At 42.5% G+C, this 21,628-nt stretch overlaps 1 protein-coding gene across 4 annotated transcripts in view; it reads left to right on the forward strand.

Annotated features, from left to right (window-relative positions):
* LOC138622649 (membrane-associated phosphatidylinositol transfer protein 2-like) overlaps positions 1-21,628 on the forward strand; it is a 50,744-nt gene that overhangs the window by 22,593 nt on the left and 6,523 nt on the right. For 3 of the 4 annotated variants that reach the window (XM_069701589.1, XM_069701596.1, XM_069701581.1), the window contains 24 exons: positions 5,836-6,050; positions 7,226-7,347; positions 7,607-7,840; positions 8,251-8,577; positions 9,666-9,761; positions 9,948-10,052; positions 11,146-11,210; positions 11,695-11,785; positions 13,044-13,197; positions 13,297-13,483; positions 13,597-13,716; positions 14,909-15,120; positions 15,207-15,382; positions 16,581-16,751; positions 16,844-16,984; positions 17,670-17,831; positions 17,937-18,215; positions 18,590-18,738; positions 18,924-19,040; positions 19,556-19,672; positions 19,761-19,909; positions 20,009-20,158; positions 20,864-21,047; positions 21,132-21,260. In XM_069701589.1, coding sequence (XP_069557690.1) covers positions 5,836-6,050; positions 7,226-7,347; positions 7,607-7,840; positions 8,251-8,577; positions 9,666-9,761; positions 9,948-10,052; positions 11,146-11,210; positions 11,695-11,785; positions 13,044-13,197; positions 13,297-13,483; positions 13,597-13,716; positions 14,909-15,120; positions 15,207-15,382; positions 16,581-16,751; positions 16,844-16,984; positions 17,670-17,831; positions 17,937-18,215; positions 18,590-18,738; positions 18,924-19,040; positions 19,556-19,672; positions 19,761-19,909; positions 20,009-20,158; positions 20,864-21,047; positions 21,132-21,260 — 3,852 coding nt within the window. The remainder of the gene's footprint in view (positions 1-5,835; positions 6,051-7,225; positions 7,348-7,606; positions 7,841-8,250; positions 8,578-9,665; positions 9,762-9,947; positions 10,053-11,145; positions 11,211-11,694; positions 11,786-13,043; positions 13,198-13,296; positions 13,484-13,596; positions 13,717-14,908; positions 15,121-15,206; positions 15,383-16,580; positions 16,752-16,843; positions 16,985-17,669; positions 17,832-17,936; positions 18,216-18,589; positions 18,739-18,923; positions 19,041-19,555; positions 19,673-19,760; positions 19,910-20,008; positions 20,159-20,863; positions 21,048-21,131; positions 21,261-21,628) is intronic. The other variant, XM_069701604.1, reaches the window with a different exon arrangement.

Here is a 21,628-nt window from a genome sequence, read left to right on the forward strand (position 1 = left end):
TGCCTGAGGCAACTGTGATTTGTGATATTCACTTGACTTGGCAGCTCTGTATTTTTTTGTCAGAAGCTATTTCCAAGAAAGCTTTTTGGAAGTAATTATTTAGGATGGTACTTATTTGAAAATCTGAAGTTTCTTGAAGGAACATCATAGTTTAAGCCAAAAAAATATATGTGTCATGTTATATTTTGATAAGAATTTGCCAAGAATCAATTGGGATTGATTAGTTCGTCGTGTCCTTTTTGAACACTGCCTTTTCCCCTAGAACTGGCTGCTAATTACAAATTTATTTCCTGGAAACTTATCAGGAAATTAGTGGTAAAACTTCTCTGAAAGCACTCACATGTAAATTGAAGTGTTTCCAAGAGGTTCTGCTTTTTATTCTCAGTCTTTCTTTGTCGCATGCATATTTTTCCACGAAGCTGGATTTTAGCTGTGACCTGAATCTATCTTCTTTCATTTTGAATGGCTGAGTGGGATGATTGCAGCAACCATCAGATGGATTGGCATGAAATTTGACACAAATATTTACGTTGGTAAGAGGTTGAATCAACGTGAATTTGATGATCCCCTGATTTTTTTATTCAGTGTCACCAGCCTGTCAAACGTTTTTCTCCTTGAGCCATCATGAGGACCCTTCAGCTGTCTAGTCTTGGTGAGTCTGTGTTCACTGCAGCCTCAGATTTCAATTCTTGGCTGAAACCCGACGTGGTTTTCTGCTGCTGCGGTCCATCCATCTCAGGGTTGGACTTGTTGTGAGTCTAAGCTGCTTTTCATCTTAGCACAGTTGTAAAGAGTGCTTATGCCACTTAGCGTAGCCTTTCTGCCAAGTCAATCCGGTCCAACCTTTGACCTTTCTCATGAGCAAAGTTTCCAAAAAGGTTTCCACCCACGGAACTGTTGCTTACTAGAAGGTTGTTTTGGGGGTATTTTCTCCACCTTTCTGAGTAACTAAAGACTGTTGGGGTAAAAATCCACGAGATTGTGATCGTGATCCTGAAGAGCAGTTTTGAAGTACAGGTCTGCGTATATCTAGCTGTCACCATCTTGGCGGTTCCTGACTCTATCTTACTCCTGGCTGATCCAAAAATGGGCTACATTAGCTCCAGAGACCAAAACTGTTTTCTGTCCCAGGCTGGAAACGTATATTTCTGCTGTAAAGTTTTAACGTGGTGGTTTGTGGGGACTGACTCGCTTCTGAAGCCTCAAGTGGTCATTCGAGGAACTGCAGCTTTTAGCACTTCCTCATTGACTTCTGTTTTCATCCCCGGAGGTCGCCGCTTGGTTTTCCTGCTAGCGCAGCTGTGCACGCAGCGCCGACATGTACCGGAGCTTGTAGTCGCTCCTCTTTTAAAATCCACTCAACAAAATAACAATCAGCAGCCAGACGATATTGTTTGCAGAGAACAAACGAAGGTGGTTAATGATCAGGAAGCTAACGGTACTGTTGACGTTAGCAACAATTGTACATATAAGCAAAACAGCATATTGAGATAACCTCTTGTCTAGATGCCTCTTGTTTCCTGATTTTTGAAGAAAGCCAAACACCACAGCAAACACATTTCATCAGCAGCTGCCGCGTCCTCGGCTCACAAAAGCCTTCATGTTGGTTGCTCTTGACAGCTGTTTTCGAGCGAAGCAGCAGAGAGCGAACTGAAGGTTACATTACAATGAGGCGGGCACACGAACACTTCTGTCTGCATCGTAGCGCACTGACAGTCTGGGTTGTCTTTGACAGTTTGCTTTGCAAGAGAACAACAACTTTCAGACTCAACATTTGCCAGAATCCTCATTTTTGTTCTCAAACGTCCGTACAGTCGACACTGGCTCGTTGCTCCGGGCTCCGAGATGGGTGTTATTAATACAGATCTCTCGGCAGAAGCGACGCACACACACGAGGAGGGGTAATTTAAGGCCCTCAGCTCCTCACCTAAATTACATTACCTGCTAGATTACAGCAATTTTCCAGCTGTTTGCCTCCTCTGACCTTCATTACTGATACGGCCTCCCTAAAGTCTTCAGCGGAGGGCGCGCCGTGTTCAATCTGAGCTCTCATTGTTGACCCCGAGCACCCCACTCCTGCTGTTAATAATGATCACGGTGATTTGTATTCACGCGGCGCTCTTTCTTGACCCGCAGCACTTTAGAACGGAAGGGATAAGATAGCGTTTCAATCATCGCCTGGAAACCAGAGTGTGGTAACGGTGCAGTCGTTCACGCTGATTCAGCAATAACGTTAGCAGTGTAATAAAACTGCAGTCCATTAGGTCGGTTATGCTTTGAACATCTGTTTGCATCAAAAGTCTTTTAATGGATGAAATCTGAGGCCGACTGATGGCTGAAACGTACAGTCGACACCTTTTTTTAGACATTTCACTGCAGAATTTATATTTTTACTTGTGATGCTATTGGATGCATTTTGCAAATGCAAAAAGTACTGCAAAAAGTTTGTGACAAATTTTTGGGGAACAGAGAGAAGTCACAGGGAGGCAAATCCAGCGAGAACAGGTGGTGGGGAGCTACAATTGTGTTGTTGAGGGTGACAAACTCCTGTTTTCAATTTGCTGTGAGCGGGCGTATTCTCATGTTGGAGAACCCTGTTGCCATGGCGCCACAGTTCAGGTGGTTTGTGTTATCTGGATTTCAAAAGACGCAGTAAGCGACAGGTAACTGAAACAAACTGACAAAGAGGGAAAATGAGAACACAGACTAAATACAGCAGGGAGGGAAGTACACCGAGGGACAGGTGAAACTAATCAGGGGGCCAACAATCACAGGAAGGACAGGAAGGGAAACAAAGACACAAAACCCAGACTGACCTAAAGACTACAAAGCAGAAAAAACGTCCAAACCATAACAGAACCTCAGAAGGTCCCAGTAGAACTCGGTGTTGACAGTCTGACCCTGGGGGACGAATTCACGGTTGCACAACCTTGCCTATGTCAAAGAAAAACCCACCTGATGTCTCCTGACCTGACGCGTCTTCTTCGGTCTCTAACAGTGAAGCTCCGCCCCTCTTAAAACGGGAATGTCACTCAGAACACCTCGCCCCGCTTGTCGCTTCATCTCCGTAGACTTTCTGAAGCATTTCAAGGGTCACTGTTGACCATTACCAGAATTTGACCCAAAATTGTCCTCGGAGAAATCTCAGTTTTCACACCCGTCCCACTGTTCATTATAGCATGTGTAACTCGGGTGCTAATTTTGATTAAGTGATGAAACTTGGGAGTACTTACTCACGAAGGTTACAGCCTCTCGTCACTGTGCTGCACACCGTTTGGGCATAACAGGAGCAGTCCCGTAACTTTTTGAGCTACTCTCGTGTTGTACAACTGAACAACAGGAAGCCGTGACAGTGGAATAAAATATAAGAAAATCAGCACAGTTCCCATATTTTCAACATTTCCCTTATTAAATTTACCACTAATCAAACTGCATGTTAATAGGTTAATTGGTGAATATTTCCACACCTGACTGAAAGGCTCTCCGGACACTGAAAGGCTGATATTTGGGCTCCTCCACCGGATCCCGGAGGGGTGAGATAGTTCATGTACTCCTGCTGCCGCTGACCGTCACAATCTAAATGGGGAGCCTCTTAAGGAGATGTAGGTTTTTTTATCCATTGATGCTGTAATCCCAGGCTCCCGCCGAGGAACAACAGGCTTAATACAACAAGAGTCGGTCTTATGGGATCTGGAGGCTTCAACCACCTGGCGCCTTTTATTGGAGGAAGTCACGTGACAGTCAGGGGCAGAAAGGGAAACTGATGGTTCCGGGTTGGAATCCGGGCCTGGGCCTTTCTGTGTGGAGTTTGCATGTTCTCCCTGTGCCAGCGTGGCTTCTCTCCGGGGACATCCGGCTTCCTCCCACCGTCCAAAAAGACATGCATCTCAGGTTAATTGGTGATTCTACAAATTGCCCCCTAGGGTTGAATGAGAGCGTGAATGGGCTTTCCGTCTATCTCAGTGTCGGCCCTGTCATATACTGGCGACCTGTGCGGGTGTATCCTGCCTTCGCCCAAAAGTGAGCTGGGATAGGTTCCAGCCTATCCAGTGACCCTATTCAGGATAAAGCGGGTAAAGATAATGGATGGACGGACTTTTCATTAAATTTTGTTTTACAAGTGATACTGACAAAATGAATTTAAAGAAACATCTTATCTGCTCAAGTTCATCCAGCAAAACAACCCAAACATCCTGCTAAAGCAATAAAATGATTTTTTTTTTCCAAAAAAACTAGAAAATTTGTGAATAAATTAATTCAGAGGATCTAAAGAAAATCAGATTTAGAGATGTAGATAAATAAGATGGGGACTGACTGAAAGAATTCAAAGACCAGGTTGTTGGGTTTTTTTTTCGTGTCAAAGCTTTCTTTTCTTTCCGCCTCATCACTTTGTCTCTGCTTCATCATCCATCGAGCGCTGTGAAGGTCGGACACAGACCCGGGTGAGATACAGGAGTGCTGTGTAAGGCGAGCAGGGCTTTAATTGGAAAAGGAAAAGAAAGCAGGACGGGAGGATGAGTGTCAGGAGAGCAGGCTGAGTCCGGGTGAAGCTGGGTGGACACGTCAGCAGGTTTTAACCACTTTCTCTCCCTCCTCTGCGTCAAAGCCGCCAGCGGTGATTTATTAACGTGTGAAACAAGTTGTTCATCATCCAAAAAACAAGATATTGAAATTATACAAGCTACTAATATATACAATTAGAAGTTTAGCACCATATGTTCATCTAAACTTTCTTACTTTTACATATGAGCTGGAAATTTGTTGTGGAAACCACATAACGTGAATTTTAATAATTTTGTAGGCTCGCTAACAAACAAAATATTAGCTTGACAGACCTGCTGGTGCGAAGCTGGTTTTATAGTACAGCTTATCTTAAAACACAGATTTTTTTTTGTTGTGTCTTTTATTATAAAAAATTGGCAACATTATCAAAAATAAAAGCATACATACAGAAAACTATTTACATTAAGGCAAAAAAAATAAAGAAACACAATCTGTTCAAGGACTATATATTTGTTTCAAAACAAAATAAATGCAAAAGAATTTTCTGAAATTGAAACAATAAAACTAAACAACATAAACCAGAGAATAAAAACCCAAAATACACACTCACAAAAGAGAAACCACCAAAATAGAAATGACTCAGTGGAGTCACAAAAGGCGACTGGGAATAGTGTTACATGAGAAAGTGGAAATAAACAAGAACAAAAAACCGATAAAACACACTGAATTAGACCATAAATCAAAGATAGGGCAGAAACGCTTGTGCTTTTTGTAGTAAAAATGGAAGTACATCATTATCAGATTTATGAACAATTTATAAACAAAAAGTTAGTTTTTTGGTTATTATAAAATTAATTTTAAACTTTGGATACATGGTGTATAAATTAAATTAAAGGCGCATCCATAACCACAAAATGACATGACAATGACATCATCAGAATTTGATCAATTTGATAACAATATTTGTATTCAGATTTATTCAAGTTAATTATCAGGCTAATTTGGAGGTTAGCCGGCAGAAGTGTCTGGTGCTCTTCCTATTGAGCATGCTCAGTTTGCAGAGAGATTTAACTGGTGGTGATGAAGAGCTTAACGAGCGTTGTGTGAACTCGTTTGGCTTTAATGTAACAAACTTTCATTTAAATATAAAAGTCGCGCACTGTTCCCTTAAATAATTAAAACCAGCACTTCTTCCGCTGCTGACAAAGGGCAGGACACAACATTACGCAACCTCAAGTTTCTATTCTTACTTTTTGATGACATCTCTCTCCCCACCCCCACCCCCCCGCTTTCCCTCCCCTCTTTCCTCTCCCCCTTCTTGCCGCCTTGCAGAAAAAGAGCCGAGAGGAAAGCTGCGGCGAGGGCAGCGGCGTAGAGATCCTGGAGAACAAGCCTTACAAGGACGGGCCCGGCGGCTCGGGTCAGTACACTCACAAGGTGTACCACATCGGCAAGCACATCCCGTCCTGGTTCTGTGCCATCCTGCCGCAGGCCGCCCTTCGGGTGGAGGAGGAGTCCTGGAACGCGTACCCGTACACACGGACCCGGTGAGGGGACGGGACGAGCGCTGTACAGTTATTAAACAGGATGAAAGATATTTCCTGGTTCTCCGTGTCAACACATTACATCCCATCACGTGGTTTCAGACAGCTGGTGTTATGTAAAGTAGAAACAGCAGCCTTACAGTAATAAAATGCTGTTAATGGTTTTTATTAGATTCATAAATTTGAAGAGTAAAATAACATTTCCTTCATTCTGCTGATGTAGACTGTTTTTTCTTTTTTTTTCTTTTTATTTGGACCGATTTCAGCTGAATGATCACAGACTGTATTCACTGGCTGCCAAATTATAAAATCTTCTCGATGACTTCATTTCTTTAAAACATTCGATCCAACTACTTTCTCAGACAGACAACATTTTATGTGCTTTTATTTGGCTTCGTCGATTCTCAGAGATTAGACTTGCTGCACTTCCCATAATGTTTTAAAGCTCTTATAAGGGAAAAGTGGCCACTTTTCTGTGGATGTCCATTCAGTATGGATAGTAAATGTAGTCAGTTGAACCAGTAGTTTTCTCAGTTCTGAGAAAGTTTAATTTTCCTCAAACACTGTATATAAAACACGCTCCGAGCCTTCGTGTTATCTCCCGTGTTTGCTGATAAATGGTTTTAAAACTCAGTTCCACGTGTCTCCGTCTTGGCAGTTCCCTGACTCGGCCGTACTCCCGATAGAGATGGAGCATGTTGCTGAAATATATATAAATAATCGACTGGCAATTCTTGTGAATTACCGCAATTTTACTGCAAACTAATCACTTCAAACTGCAAATTAGAACGCAATTTTTTTGAAAAGTTGTTCCAAAATCAAACATTTTCTAAACGCAACAATCACAAATTAACGGGCCAACTGTGCTGTAAACGTGTTTATTTCTGCTGTAAAGTTTTAACGTGGGGGTCTTCCAGGACTGACTCAGGTTTTTGCCTTTGTTTTGTCCCACTCATGATTCAACCCACAAAAATATTCAGTTATATGTCACTTCAAGAAAATAAAAGGAGCTAATTATCATATTTAGGAGACTGGAGCCAAAAGCAAAGGCGTTTTCTTTATTCACTAATACACTAAAGATTGGTTGGATGGTTTATTCTTTTGATTATTCTAATTTCTTTGCCATAATATCATATCTTTTTTTAATTACATTTCAGTTTGTTTTTTTTCTTCCTCAGGTATACGTGTCCCTTCGTAGAGAAATTCTCCATCGACATTGAGACGTATTATAAACCAGATACAGGAAATCAGGTGGACGTCTTCAATATGTCGTCTGCTGAGAAGAGACAGAGGACTGTAGGTGAGTTTAACACCGTCGTGGGCTGTGGGATCTCCCGGCATCTCGTCACGAGGAGGCTCACAGTCTGAATTTAAACTGTGGTGTTGGGAGTGAAAATGCAGACGAAGGGGATCCAGGCGGAGCAGTGTGAGAGCTGGTGTTCAGCCTCTGCATACTAAAATTCACCGGGGTGCAGGAAAAATGTGCAGTCTGCTCCACGCAATACCACCAGGGGCGGATTACATAAAAGACAGGCATCCTATTTGTGTTCCTTTCGTAGACCCCATAGACATCGTCAAGGACTACATCCCCCCCCATGAGTACCTGGTGGAAGAAGACCCCAAGCTGTACCAGTCGGTCAAGACCAAACGGGGTCCGCTGTCCGAGGACTGGATCGAGGAGATCAACCAGAGTACCGGCCAGAGCGCCGTCATGTGTGCTTACAAGCTCTGCAAGGTGGAGTTCAGATACTGGGGCATGCAGTCCAAGATCGAACGCTTCATCCACGACGTGGGTAAGTGTGGGAGGCGGTGTGTGTGTGTGGGAGGGGGAAGGTCTGTTTGTCTTTATTTGTGAGAGAGACTTTACAGGTAACCTGAAAAATCAAGAATAATCCTGAAAAGTCACTGAACACCCTGAAAAAGTTTGAAATAATCCTGAAATGTTGGAGCTGAGACTAGTAAATTTAAAAACTTGAAAATAGTCGATGACCCTGAAAATGTCGAAAATAATCCAGTAAATTCAGAGGCATTCATGACTTTGATCGTTCATTGTGCAAGCAGGTGAAAAAAGAAAACATCTAATCTGACAATGACCACAACCGTATATATTTTTTTTAAATTCAATCCACTTTTTCTGATTTATGTCACAGAGTCGTGACTCATTCCCACAAAACTCAGTACATCCTCGTTTCCGTCCCCGCAGGCCTCCGTAAAGTGATGGTTCGAGCCCACCGGCAGGCGTGGTGCTGGCAGGACGAGTGGTACGGCCTCACCATCGAGGACATCCGGCAGCTGGAGCTGGAGACTCAGCTGGCGTTGGCGAAGAAGATGGCCCAGTACAGCCTGAACGAGGAGGGGGGAGCGGAGACCAACTCTGTGAGCCAGGAGCAGGAGCAGGAGACGGAGGGCTCGACCACGGAGACGGAGGGAGGCGGAGGGAAGCTCGGAGATTCACTGGAGACGCGAGGGGAGCTCACCAAGCAGTGGTCCACGTCGTCCAAGTCATCCAACAGGTCATCGAAGAGAGGAGGTGAGGACGGTTTCTACCTCGTTTACTGACTTTTTAAATACTTTTTTTTTTTTTTTACGGAATAGAAGAGGTTTTTCTCCTGTGCTGTTTGCATGCGTATCTTGTAATTTTTGCCAGTATTTTTCAACCTGGAAGAAGGCCAGAACAAGTAATACACCTGTCTGTCCACTAGAGGACAGCGTGTCACGTATGGACGGCATGAAAAGTAAGATACGTTATGTTTAAGCACCAAAACCACATTGGTTAAGTTTAGGAACAAATTATGGTTTGGGTTAAAACAAGTAATTCTACATATGTGACATTGCGTATGTCACTTAAGTTACTTAATGTGCGATTTTTTTTAGGTTTAATACATTACGGTATGTTAAGAACTTGCTTAGGTTTCTTAAGGACCTTGGTCTCCAGGGTGAAGGTCATGGGTTTGATCCACCCGACCTGCGTCTCTACCAAGCGGAAATCAACCGTGACGTTTGTGAACGGCCATTATGAAGCGTCGGGTTCGGCATTTTGCCCGTCGCCATCTTTTTATTTTGGAGCCAGAAGTGACCATATTTAGACAAGATAAGGAGGAGCGGGCAACAAATCTGACTCAATCCCTATCGAGCTACAAAACACCACCGATAGTGGAAACCTGACTGCACAGCAGGCCTGTCAATCAAACAGACGCGCCCCCAAGAATACCGCTTTTTGAGGAAAGAAAACTAATAAGAAGGAGCGACTTTAACCATAACGACCTGTGGAGCCAAACTCTTGTGGCACTCGGTGGTATTGCAGTTTATGACTCTTCCGTGTTGGCCTCACTTATCAGACCCAGAAGCTATGTCCACTTTTACATACAGTCTGTGGTGTTTGCTTGACATCATCACTCTTTATACTTCACATGACCTCCCCCTTCGACACCAGTTGTTTGTGCCGATAATTTTTACGCCTCGGCGAGTCAAAATGTGACACTGACACGCCATCCTCTGGTGACACGCACTTTTCCAGTATTTCACATATTGTTCACACCATAATCTTTACATGAAGGTCAGATACCGTAAGTTCATTTTCATTTCTTCATTAAAATATGTTTTTCCGTGTGTGTGCAGGGAGCCCGTCTCACCAGAGCATCTCAGAGTGGAGGATGCAGAGCATCGCCCGCGACTCAGAGGACAGCACGGACGATGAGTTCTTCGACGCTCACGGTAACATCATCATCATCATCATCATCTTCATCTTCTTACAACGCACTGTTAAAAGCTCAGAAGCCAATAGATTCAAGGTTTTAAAAGGAGCCAAACTATTTAATTTAAATTGAAATGTGTTTATTTTTGCATGTAAAATCACACTAAAGATGAGATTCATCACTTTATATTCTGTGTGTCTTTCAGAGGACTTTTCTGATAACGAGGACATGTTTTCCAAAAAGATCACTAAGTGGAACTCAAACGATCTCATGGACAACATAGAAACAATAGAGGTGGACGAAGCACAAGGTAGGCTTCTCTCCAAATGTTAATTTATATTTATACAAAAAGCAGTGTCCCTCTTCTGCAGCGCCCCCTGGTGTGTGGACACCAGGGCTTTAAAGGTTGTTTTTTTTATGGGAAAAAAGTTGCATAAAAAGCCAAGACTAAAGTCTGCATTGTACAAGTAAAAGTTTCAAAGTTATTGGCAACTTAAAAGCTACAAAAAAATTAATTTCAAAGCGCCCATTAAAAGTAAAAAGCTTTCATTCAAACTCAGAAATTTAAACAAGTCTTAACTCAAACTGCACTTAAAGGATCAAAAATAAAAGTTCTAAAAATGGCGCCTGTGAGTGATGCGTTATGATTTATTAGATTTTTGGCTGCATTTAGGTTTAACCTGCTTCTTACATGTAAAACAAGTTGATCCTTAACCAGAACTAACAAATTATATCATACACATATTTTTAATTATTAGCAGCTTATCAGTTATAAAAACATGAATTTAGAAGTTTATAGGTGCTACTTTTGTTTTTGACTTAATAAAAGTATTTTCCAAATTCTTTTACTTCTATTAAAACCGAGTATATTTTGTATACTTTTAAATTTCAACCTGAAATTTGTCACACTGTTGGACAAAATGTGTGGGAACCTGGAAATGTCAAATTTAAAGAGTTTTATAGTTTATATTTTAGCAGGTTTGCTGTAAAACACAACCCAAAAACAGTGCAAATATATATATGTATATATACATATATATATATATATTTTTTTTTTTTTTTTTTAAAGAAAATTGGGTTTTCAATGTCTTGTATTTTCATGGAAATAAATAAATGGAAGTAATTTATGCTTATGTATTTTATTATACAAGTGTTGTCTTCATTTTAAGCCATTATCCCTGTTCCTGTGATGTTTACATGAGACGTTATTGAGGTTTAAAAAAAAGGAATGTGTAAAATTGTGCTTGAAACAGAGACTGAAGAAAGGCGTAAAAGAGAACCGGGATCTACATCACCTTTGTGCAGCAATAAATGAAGCATGTGATCATAGTTATACAGTTTAAGTCATCTTTTTTTAGTCATTGAATATCAGCTTAGTGAGTGAATTAATTATGTTTTCACAGAAACTCTGTATCAGGAGTCGGGCGGCGAGTACGCTGTCATGAGCAATGAGGAGACGCAGATGGAGGTACCGTTTCTTTTCATATTTTCTCATTTCTTTCCTGTCTCTCATACACCAACAGTTCTTAATTAAATGGCCTGTAGATAACACTCCTCTGAAATTACCTCTCAGTCACACTGACAGTGAAGTGAAATTAGGATCTGGTATCTGCTGATGCTACTGTGGTGAAAGTAAAACTCCTCAGCTGGGTTTTATTTCACCAGAGCCAGAAGATTAGAGGTTCTTGCTCTTCACGTTTGGTGTTGTGTCCGAAAAAAAAAAAGACCGCTTGAGTCTGTCAGGTTTTCTTGAAAAGTAAATGTAAGCGTAGCCAGCCGAGCATGAAGCGTTGTAGTGCACAGTTTGTCGAACAGAAGAGCTGAACTCTAACTGCTTCTATTTCCAATTTATGCCGCATTTCATGAGGAAACAATGTACTTTCTCGTCATTTTATAGAAGAATATTTGACATTTTATTACATATTATTTTATGAGCTTTCTCTTGCCTGCAGGACTGTTCGTCTCAGCAGTGTCTCCAGCCGTCCAAAATCCATGTCCTCATTCTAGTCCTGCATGGAGGGAACATCCTGGACACCGGCTCTGGTATAGCAGCAACCTGACCCCGTAGCAATATTATGAAAGTCACACTTATTATATTCTCTATGCCATGCATTTATTTGATTGTTGATTAATTAACCTTCTTTTAATTTTATTTTTTTGAGATGAATACAGTTTTTATCCTGTAACTTTTAGTAAAAAAGTAGGAAAAATCTAAGGTTTTTAGAGCTCAAAGTAAAATTGTCAATTTGTTTCTTATTTATTTCACAACACAAAAGAGAGGAAGCAAATCCAAACTTGTTAGAGGCTTAAATTTGGTATTTTTCCTTTAAGCATTTTAAACAGGAAATTATTTCAGTAATAAACCCTCTCGAAGCGTCACAAGATATGCCCGACGAATAAAGATAGATAACAAACTAATATTACAATAATGATAAACTTTATCAAATATATTGCACCTTTCAAAACTGAGATACAAAGGGCAGTTGTACAAAATACAATACAGTGATGCAAAATACCACTAAATTTATATTTTATCATAATTGACATTATCTTATCTTGCCATAAAATAGCTATACATATATTTTTTATGGGGGGGGGGGGAATAACACTTATAAATGTTCACAAATACTACAAAACAGAAATAACAAACAAACTCTGGTGGTTAGTTTGAGCCTAAAGCTAAGGCATGTAGCTATACATTTAAAGATTAAATATTAAGCTCGTTCATTAGTTCAAATGTACAAATAAAGGGGAAGAAGCAATGTAGATATACATATATATTTACCAAAACTAAATAACAGAAGTAAAATAACTGGTGGCTTGTTGAGGCTCGCCATTAGCCTGAGCTAAAGCTAATTTAGCCTCTTGTTTCCTGAGATTTAAAAAAAATAGACTATGACCTTCCTGCATCTTAAAACTGAATTTGTCATTGTTGTACCCCATAAATAAGACAGTAGCTACATTTCAAATTAAAAGGTAGGAAAAAAGTAGCAGCTGATAAACGCTAACTAGCCTGGCAGAGCAGCATTAACCGCTGACTCTGCAGCCTTTGACTCGGGTTGAAATTTTAAGATTTGTTGTGCTTAGGGGCTTTTAAATGAAACACTTAAGTTTATATATTTAAAGATTGATTATTAAACTAGCTCATTAGTTCAAATGTACAAATAAAATGAAAAAGAAACAAGTCACATGTTTGCAGATCATTTATTTTCCTGGCATTCTTTGGAGCTGAATTTAAAGAATGTTTTTTTATATGGTTTGTGATCCTCCAAAAATGTCTGACCCTGTTCTCGTATTCCAGGTGAACAGAACAGCAAGCAGGGAGACGTAAACACGCTGAACGGAGCTTTTGAGACGGTGATGAGGGTCCATTATCCTGCAGCGCTGGGCCGCCTCGCCATCCGGGTGGTGCCCTGTCCCGCTGTGTGTGTCGACGCGTTCTCGCTCGTCTCCAAGTGAGCAAACAGCGTTTTTTTTTTTTTAATAACCTGCTGCAATACGTGCACGACCCGCTGGCGCGGACGTTAAACAAGGTGCTCCTCTCTGCTCTGCAGCCTCAGCCCCTACAGCTACGAGGGCTGTCTGTCCAGCAGCCAGGACCACGTCCCGCTGGCCGCTCTGCCTCTGTTGGCCACCTCGGCGCCGCAGTACCAGGACGCCGTGGCAACCGTCATCTTACGGGCCAATCAGGTGTACAGCGACTTCATCAAGTCTTTGGACGGAGCGTCTTTTAACGGCCAGGTCGGTGTGGTCAAGAGTAGAGATCTGATTCTGTGACTCGGTGTTGCAGGAAGAGATTTGGCCGATTTATGTGTGAGTAAATTCATGTGTTGTGCTTTTGCTTCCTCATGCAGGTGTGTGTTATCGGGGACTGTGTCGGAGGCATCCTGGGCTTCGATGCTCTGTGCAGCAGCTCGGTGATGGTCTGTGAAAGCCAAAACAGCAGCAGACGGGGCAGCGCGATCAGCGTCCAGGTACCAACGACAACGACAAGCCATACTGTAGTAGTTCTCTAGCATTAATAACTAAATCAGAAGAAAATGTATATTGGGTATAAACGAGGGGCAATAAAACGGTTCAGAGACTGTTCCTGTTGTGCGTCGATGGAGCGCAGCACAGTGATGCACACGGAGCAGCAGGAAGCAACAACCTTCATGAAGTATTCCAGGTGTCATCTCTTGATCGACATCATCACCTGAGTTCCACTGGTACGTGAACATTTGTGATTTCACCACAGACCTGAAACTGGAGCAGATCGATTTTGGGTCAAAATTTTTGGAGACAGAAAGAAGTCACAGGGAGCCAAATCCCTGTGAGCAGACGTGTTTTCATGGTGGAGAAGCCTGTTGCCATGGTGCCACAGTTCAGGTGTTTTGCAGTGAATGTTTTTCCCTCAGATGCTTCAGAAGGCGCCGGTAGAACTCGGTGTTGACAGTCTGACTCTGGGGGGACGAATTCACGGGGACACAACCCCGCCAACATCAAAGAAAACCCACCTGGTGTCTCCTGACCTGACGCGCCTTCTTCAGTCTTGGACGGTGAAGCTCCGCCTCCTCTTGAAACGTGAATGTCACTCAGAACTCGCCCAGCTCGTCCCTTCATCGCTGTAGACTTTCTGAAGCATTTCAAGGGTCTCTGTTGACCGTTTCCAGAGTTTAACACATAGAAAAACAGCCCACATTCTGTCGTGGAAATCATTGCATGGGCTCAGGAACACTCGGCTGTGAGCAGGCGTGTTGAAGATTTTCTGGTCCCCAAAAATTTTACCCAAGATCAGCTGTTTCTCTGCTCCAGTTTTCAGGTCCACGGTGAAATCAGAAACGTTCACGTACCAGCGGTCACGTTAACGTGTGGAACTCGGGTGCTGATGTTGATCAAGAGACGACACCTGGAATACTTCCTCATGAAGGTTGTTGCTTCCTGCTGCTGCGGGTGCATCGCTGCGCAGCGCTCCGTTCTTGCGTAACAGGAGCAGTCCCTGAACCTTTTTATTGCATTTTGTACAACAACTCAAAGTGTCTGCAGCCATGCTAGCAGGTTTTTGAGCTACTGGAAGTCAACATGCTGATGTTTAGCTGTGTAGTTTAGCATTTTCACATAATTTTTTTTTAACAAATTAGCAGTAAACACAAAGTACATTTTCCTCTCTCCGTCTCCGTCTCTCAGGACACGGACCTTCTGTCTCCGGGTATCGTCATAAACAGCGTCTCTACTTCCTCGCCGTCCCTCGAAGGAAGCCGCCACCTCAGCCGTAGCAACATCGACATCCCTCGCTGCTCGGGTCCCGACGACCCCAAGAAACCGCTTCCACGCAAGCGCAGCGACTCGTCCACGTACGAGCTGGACACCATCAAACACCACCAGGCCTTCCTGTCCAGGTGAGACACAGAAGTCGGCGCGAAACGCCATAAACTCCCGACAGATTGCAGCTCGTGTGTGATTTTCTTTTTCATTTCGTGAGCAGTCTTCACTCCAGCGTCCTCCTCGGCGAGCCCGGGTCACGGCGCTCCAGCAACAGCACCATGTTGGAGGGAGGCTCTCTGGGAAAGTTCGACTTCGATGTGACCGACTTCTTCCTGTTCGGCTCTCCTCTGGGGTTGGTGCTCGCGCTGAGGAAGACTGTGATGCCCTCGTTAGATGGTGAGGAAGGCTTTTCTCCCTTTTTCATGCACCCGCCATTTATTTTTCCTTTTTGTTTTATTCTGATGTTCCTCATGAGTTGAAGCAGGAAGTGGTTATTTGTAGCGTGTGGTGTTATTTCCTGTGTGAGATGCATGTCTGGGAGCTGGTGTTAGGGATCAAAGGTCGTGTTTCTGATACGTGATAGACTGAGCTCATGCAGGCATGAATCTTACTGCTCTGTGTGTCCTTTGGGGTTTTAAGAAAAGAGGTCACTGACCTGCAGCTGTCGGGAACATCTGGACTGATTACCAACAATATATAATTACAGTTGTTCACAGATTATTTAAAGTTTGAGTGTCTTTTCATTTTTTTGTTTAGCCTTTTTCCCACTGTAAGTTTATCTTTGTCTGTGTATAATCACACAATTTGGCAAAAATAACAGAACAAAAATCGCTCCCTGTAATATTCTTTCTATAAGTTTATGTCAATATTTCTATTATGCAGTTTTAGATTTGGTCATTGTTAGTTACCAAAAGGATCAAATAAAGACGTGTGCATTTTATGAGATAATCAACGTTATTCACGTCATCTGCGAGTGTCATGATTTGTATGACAAGACCAGGAAGAAGAGGACGATTGTTTTTATAGTTTGACAATAAAATGTAACTATCAAGAAAAAAGACAAAATGTTGAAAATAAAGTTGAAATTTTAAGAATAAAGTAAAAACTTTGAGGATAAAGCTGAAATTTCAAGTCAAAATGTTGAGAAGCAAAATGAAGCATCCACTCACACCTTCAGGATTAAACAAGTAAACAAGGCATCTCCTAGAATCATATGCACAAAACAAGAAGTTTGATTTATTCTCAAAAGTTTGACTTTAACCTTAAAATGAATTTTGTTTAGTCTTTTTTCTCGACATTTCCACCTCCTATTTTTTGTCTTACATCTGTGAACTCTGCAGTTGGTTCTGTTATTAGTTTTACGGAACAGTTGTCTCTCCTCTTTTTAACTCATAATAAAAAGAGTATATCTCTGCAACCACAATAAAAAATTATATATGTTAAAAAAAAAAAAATTATAATAAAGGGAACACTTGTGAGATTTGTTCAGATGTGTAAATATCAGTATATATGTCCATATTTTAATAATAGTTTTGGTAAGTCTTCTCCCTGTAGGGTTTAAAGGGTTAAACTCTCCTTGTGTTTTCTGTTCCAGTGTCGGCGCTGCGTCCGGCCTGTCAGCAGGTCTACAACCTGTTTCATCCGGCCGACCCCTCGGCCTCGCGCCTCGAGCCTCTCCTGGACAAGAGGTTCCACCTGCTGCCTCCCTTCAGCGTCCCCCGCTATCAGCGCTTTCCCCTGGGTGACGGACACTCTGCTCTCTTGGGTGAGTCCACGCTCAAGACGTTTCCCTGCTTTATAACTCCTTCTACATGTTTGTAAGCTTTTTGCATCTTTTGCACGTTTCTGTCTTCTCAGTTGAGACGGTTCAGAGTAACCCTCAGCTTCTGATGGAGTCCGGCGGCGCAGCGTACCACCGCTGGCAGGACAGCACCATCAGTGAGACCTCCATCCCCGTCCCCGTCCTCAACTGGCAGACGTCTCAGCTCCACACAGACAGTTAGTTTCAGTCCTGTTCCTTTTTTTTTTTTTTTTAATCTTTTTTTTGTATAGTTTATCTGACGCCGTCCTTTAGTTATTTTGAAGGGAAATGTATGGAGGTATATTACTCTTTCAATTTGAGAGCATGATTTTATTTTTCACAAACACGTATTCTCTTTAAAAAGTCTTTCCTCGGACTCAAATACTCCCTGCTTCCTCGAGGATTTGTAATTTCACTGTATGTCTGCACTCAGATAGAATTTCACCAAAATTCTGCTCTCGTCAGTCATTTTCAGCCCCAGCAGGCAGCTGTTTTTAAAGAAAAAGGTCATATGAAGAGTCATATCTCTCTCTCAGGAAGTGGTGGAGACCAAAAACAGAGCATTATAATCATCATATTTGCAGTGAGGAATAAAGGGATCCCGAATTATGATCCCAAATTCGCCTAAATTATTTTATTGATAAATTTGTAAGTTTCAAGAATTTTATTATTCAATTTATGGAAATATACAGTATCATGACAAAATCGTGTATCTCAAGGATACTATCAATTCTCACAAACAAGACTACACTCAATCTGTTTGAACCAGAAATAGCTTCATTATCCCAAAGCTGCACTCTAAAAAAAATTTAAAAAAAAAAAAAAATTAAAAAAAATCGATTTATTGATTTTAAGGACCAATTTTCTTTTCTGTTTCCACAGCGGATTCTCTCCACTCACATGTTTTTGTGGACGGCCAGTACCCGCCCTGCACATCGCCGGGGATTCCTCACCTCCGCTGCAGCCGCAGGGCCAGCGAGGCCAGCATCGCCAGCCAGGTGTCGGGCCTCGCCGAGTCCTACACCGCCTCCAACATCGCCACCAGTAAGCTCCCCTCCCGCCTCCTGCGTCCGACCCACGTTTCTGGTCTCCAAGCTCATAGTTTTATATGTTGACGTTCTCGTTTCGTCCCTCCAAACATCCCCTCAGCCCCCAAATGTGCGGTGAGCCACGCTAAACGGCCCGGTCTGCTGTCCCAGCTGGCTCTGCCCTACAGTAGGTTAGCCGCGCGGAGCCCGTCGCTTCGCTCGCCCAAGAAAATCCGTCAGGTGTTCCCGAGGCTCAATGGCGTGGACTCAGAGCAGAGCTCGGACACCAGCTCTGACGTGACCTCTGACCTCACGCCTGACCTCACCGACGTCACGTCTGACATCACAGACATCAGCACGCCGCCTCCGTCGCCCAGGGTGCTGAAGAACATAGAACAAGGTACCCTGGGAGCTGTAGTGAGAGAGGCGATGAGGGAAGGATGCTCGAATCCGTCCTCATTCCTTGTGCTGTTTGTCCTTCCTCCTCTGGACTCTTCCTCTCTCCGATAGTCTTCCGCAGTAGCTTTGTTTCCAGAAATTACAAATAACATCCAAAACCCTTCTCCTGAACTCCAGAGAAACACTTTTCCTGACCACAAAACTACAAAATACAACACTGACAAGCTCCTCGAAGAGACTGAACAGCTGTTTTGTTTTGAACCTCTTCACAGCACACCTCTCCTGAAGTCTTCACCTCCTACTGAGCAGAAGAAACACACAGATCAACATACCGGATGCTGACCGTCTCTCTCTCTTTGTCCCCTGTTGCTGTAGTCGCCTCCCGGTGGTGGGGCAGTAAGAGGCTGGACTACGCTCTCTACTGTCCCGATGCCCTGACAGCGTTCCCAACGGTGGCTCTGCCTCACCTCTTCCACGCGTCCTACTGGGAGTCCACAGACGCCGTCTCTTTCCTGCTCAGACAGGTTCGCACTACAGACTCTTGATTTTTATGCCTTTCATCTTCAGTTTGGAAATGTCTTGATTTTTTGCAACTAAGTTGTTAAATATATTTTTTAGCATCCTCTTACGGTAAACATTTACAACTTGAACATGAAACAGGGATAATTTTCAGATATTCTAGTTTATTTATTGGCTTTTTCTGTTGTAGGTCATGAGACATGAGAACTCCAGTATTTTGGAGCTGGATGGGAAAGAAGTGTCTGAATTCACGCCGTCCAAACCTCGGGAGAAGTGGCTACGTAAGAGGACTCACGTTAAAATTCGGGTAAGATGTTTAAAATTTTTTTTTAAGGGCATGTCTACTTCTCTAATTTCTTATTTTAAAAAAATGAAAGAAAACAGGTAATACAGAAGGCTTCAAGCTGAAAGGAGATTTAAAATATTAAGTTTATTCATGAAAATAACTTGAGTGGATGTTTTTTGATGTTTGAGATTCTGATGATTAAAACTGTGGAGGATCCAACATGGTTCCCTGAGGAACTCCTTTATCATGAACCACTAACATATATTAGGGTTCTTTGGAGAATCTGCTGATCCTTTCTGACCTGGTTTACCATCAGTGTTTAACACAAATTAAGTGGTTTCATAAAATGACAAAAACAACAAAAGTCAACAAAACAATGATGATTTAAACTCGATAAATAAACACAGATTAGCATATTTCTTTCCAACACTTTTTTTAATCTGGGTTGTGACAGCTGAACAGTAAGAGGAGTCAGTTTAAAGATGTTTTGAAGAAGAAGTGAAACCGATTTCCTGTTTTGTTTTCTTCTTCTTCAGAATGTGACTGCGAACCACCGCGTGAACGACGCCGTGTTCACAGAGGACGGCGTGCAGATGGTGTCGGGACGCTTCATGTACGGCCCTCTGGACATGGTGACCCTCACCGGAGAGAAGGTGAATAATAAGGAACCAAAAAAGGAAGAGTTTTGGACTCACCGCTGAGTCATTGTCGTGTTTAAAAGGTCTTTTCTTTCCTCTACAGATTGACATCCACATCATGACCCAGCCTCCGTCTGGAGAGTGGGTGTACTTCAACACAGAGCTCACTAACAGCAGCGGTCGTATCTCATTTGTAATCCCTGAGAGTAAAAGGCTCAGTATCGGGGTGTATCCTGTCAAAATGGTGGTCAGGTAGGCTGAGTTTGTTATTTTACAAAAAAAAAAAAGTACATTCTTTGAAATCTCTTTTTATAATTACTTGACTACTTCCCTCTGCTGTTTCTCCAACAGGGGCGACCACACAGTTGCAGACAGCCACCTGACCATCGTACCACGAGGAACGGAGTTTGTTGTATTCAGTATTGATGGGTCTTTTGCTGCCAGTGTGTCGATAATGGGGAGCGACCCGAAGGTTCGAGCTGGAGCAGTGGATGTGGTGAGGTGAGGATACTCTGTAGGTCGACTCTGCAGTAATAAACACCAACATACATAAATATACAGGTTATCTATATAGCGATACAGTCAAGAGTGTGGACACCTTCTCATTCAAGAGTTGCACAAAAATAATAAAAAAACTGTTGAACTTGTGCACAAACCTTTGACTGGTACCAACGAATTAACATTTTGAATAAGGAGAGATCGTTAGCCGAATCAAAACATAAGACATCTCAGGGCACTTAACAGAGGAACCCAACAATTTAACAACTCCCACATGAGCGACAGCGGGAAGGAAAAATGCCCTTTTAACAGGAAGAAAAACCTCCAACGGTAAAAAGGAAAAACTTATTTTTAACAAGACGAAAAACCTCATACAGTAGAAAGGAAAAACAAAATTTGAACAAGAAGAAAACCTCCAACACCTTTTAGAAGTAAAACCATTATTTTAACAAAAAGAAAGCCTCTTACATTGGAAAGGAAATACTCCCATTTAACATGACGAAACCTCGGACAGCAGAAAGGAAAAGTTTGTTTTTAACAGGAAAAAGTCCCTTTTAACAGATGAAACCTCGGTCAGCTGATAGCCAAGCGGCTGAGAAACGAACCGGTGGATGTGCAGCATGAATGAACCCAGCTGATGCTACTCGACTGATACGGACGTGTCCGGTCTCTGAACACTTTGCGCCTTTCCTTCCTTACTGGCTGCAGGTACTGGCAGGACTTGGGCTACTTGATCGTGTACGTGACGGGTCGTCCCGACATGCAGAAGCAGCGCGTGGTGGCCTGGCTCTCTCAGCACAACTTCCCTCACGGCATCGTCTCCTTCTGCGACGGGCTGGTTCACGACCCGCTGCGACACAAGGCCAACTTCCTCAAGTCCATCATCAACGAGGTAAGTGGGGTGGGGGATGCCGGTGTGAGCGGCATAATAAAATCCGTCCAGTCTTTGAAAGCTGACCCGTCTCTCTTTGATCAGGCCCACATGAGGATCTGTGCGGCCTACGGCTCCAGTAAAGACATCTCTGTGTACACGTCTATCGGCCTGCCGTCGTCCCACATCTACATAGTGGGACGGCCCACGAAGAAGATGCAGCACCAGTGTCAGGTACGGAATAAAATCCAGAGAGCAAACACTCCTCCAAACATTTGACTTATCGTAGTCTTTTATTGAAGTGCAATTTGTCATTTTCATGCAGGTTTATGCATAAAAACAAAACGCTTCACCGAAAAACAACAAAGAGCAAAACAATGCAAAAATAACAAAATAATGCAAAATATAATCCTATAAACATATATTATAAAAACGGTCGTAAGAGTCCATAAAGGGCATTTCAGTACAGTTTGAGAGGGCGTGGTGTTGGCGGTGAGTTTAAGTGAATCACTTTTAATCTTTCACAATATTAACTATAAACTATTAATGTTAATGATATTTAAAGAAATCAGCAACTTTTTGGGTTGTAAATTCAATAAAAT

This window comes from Brachyistius frenatus, unplaced genomic scaffold (genome assembly GCF_029030835.1).
Source record: "Brachyistius frenatus isolate BFR_SWC_R1_liver_20210118 unplaced genomic scaffold, ASM2903083v1 Contig_3, whole genome shotgun sequence".
NCBI lineage: Eukaryota > Metazoa > Chordata > Actinopteri > Embiotocidae > Brachyistius > Brachyistius frenatus.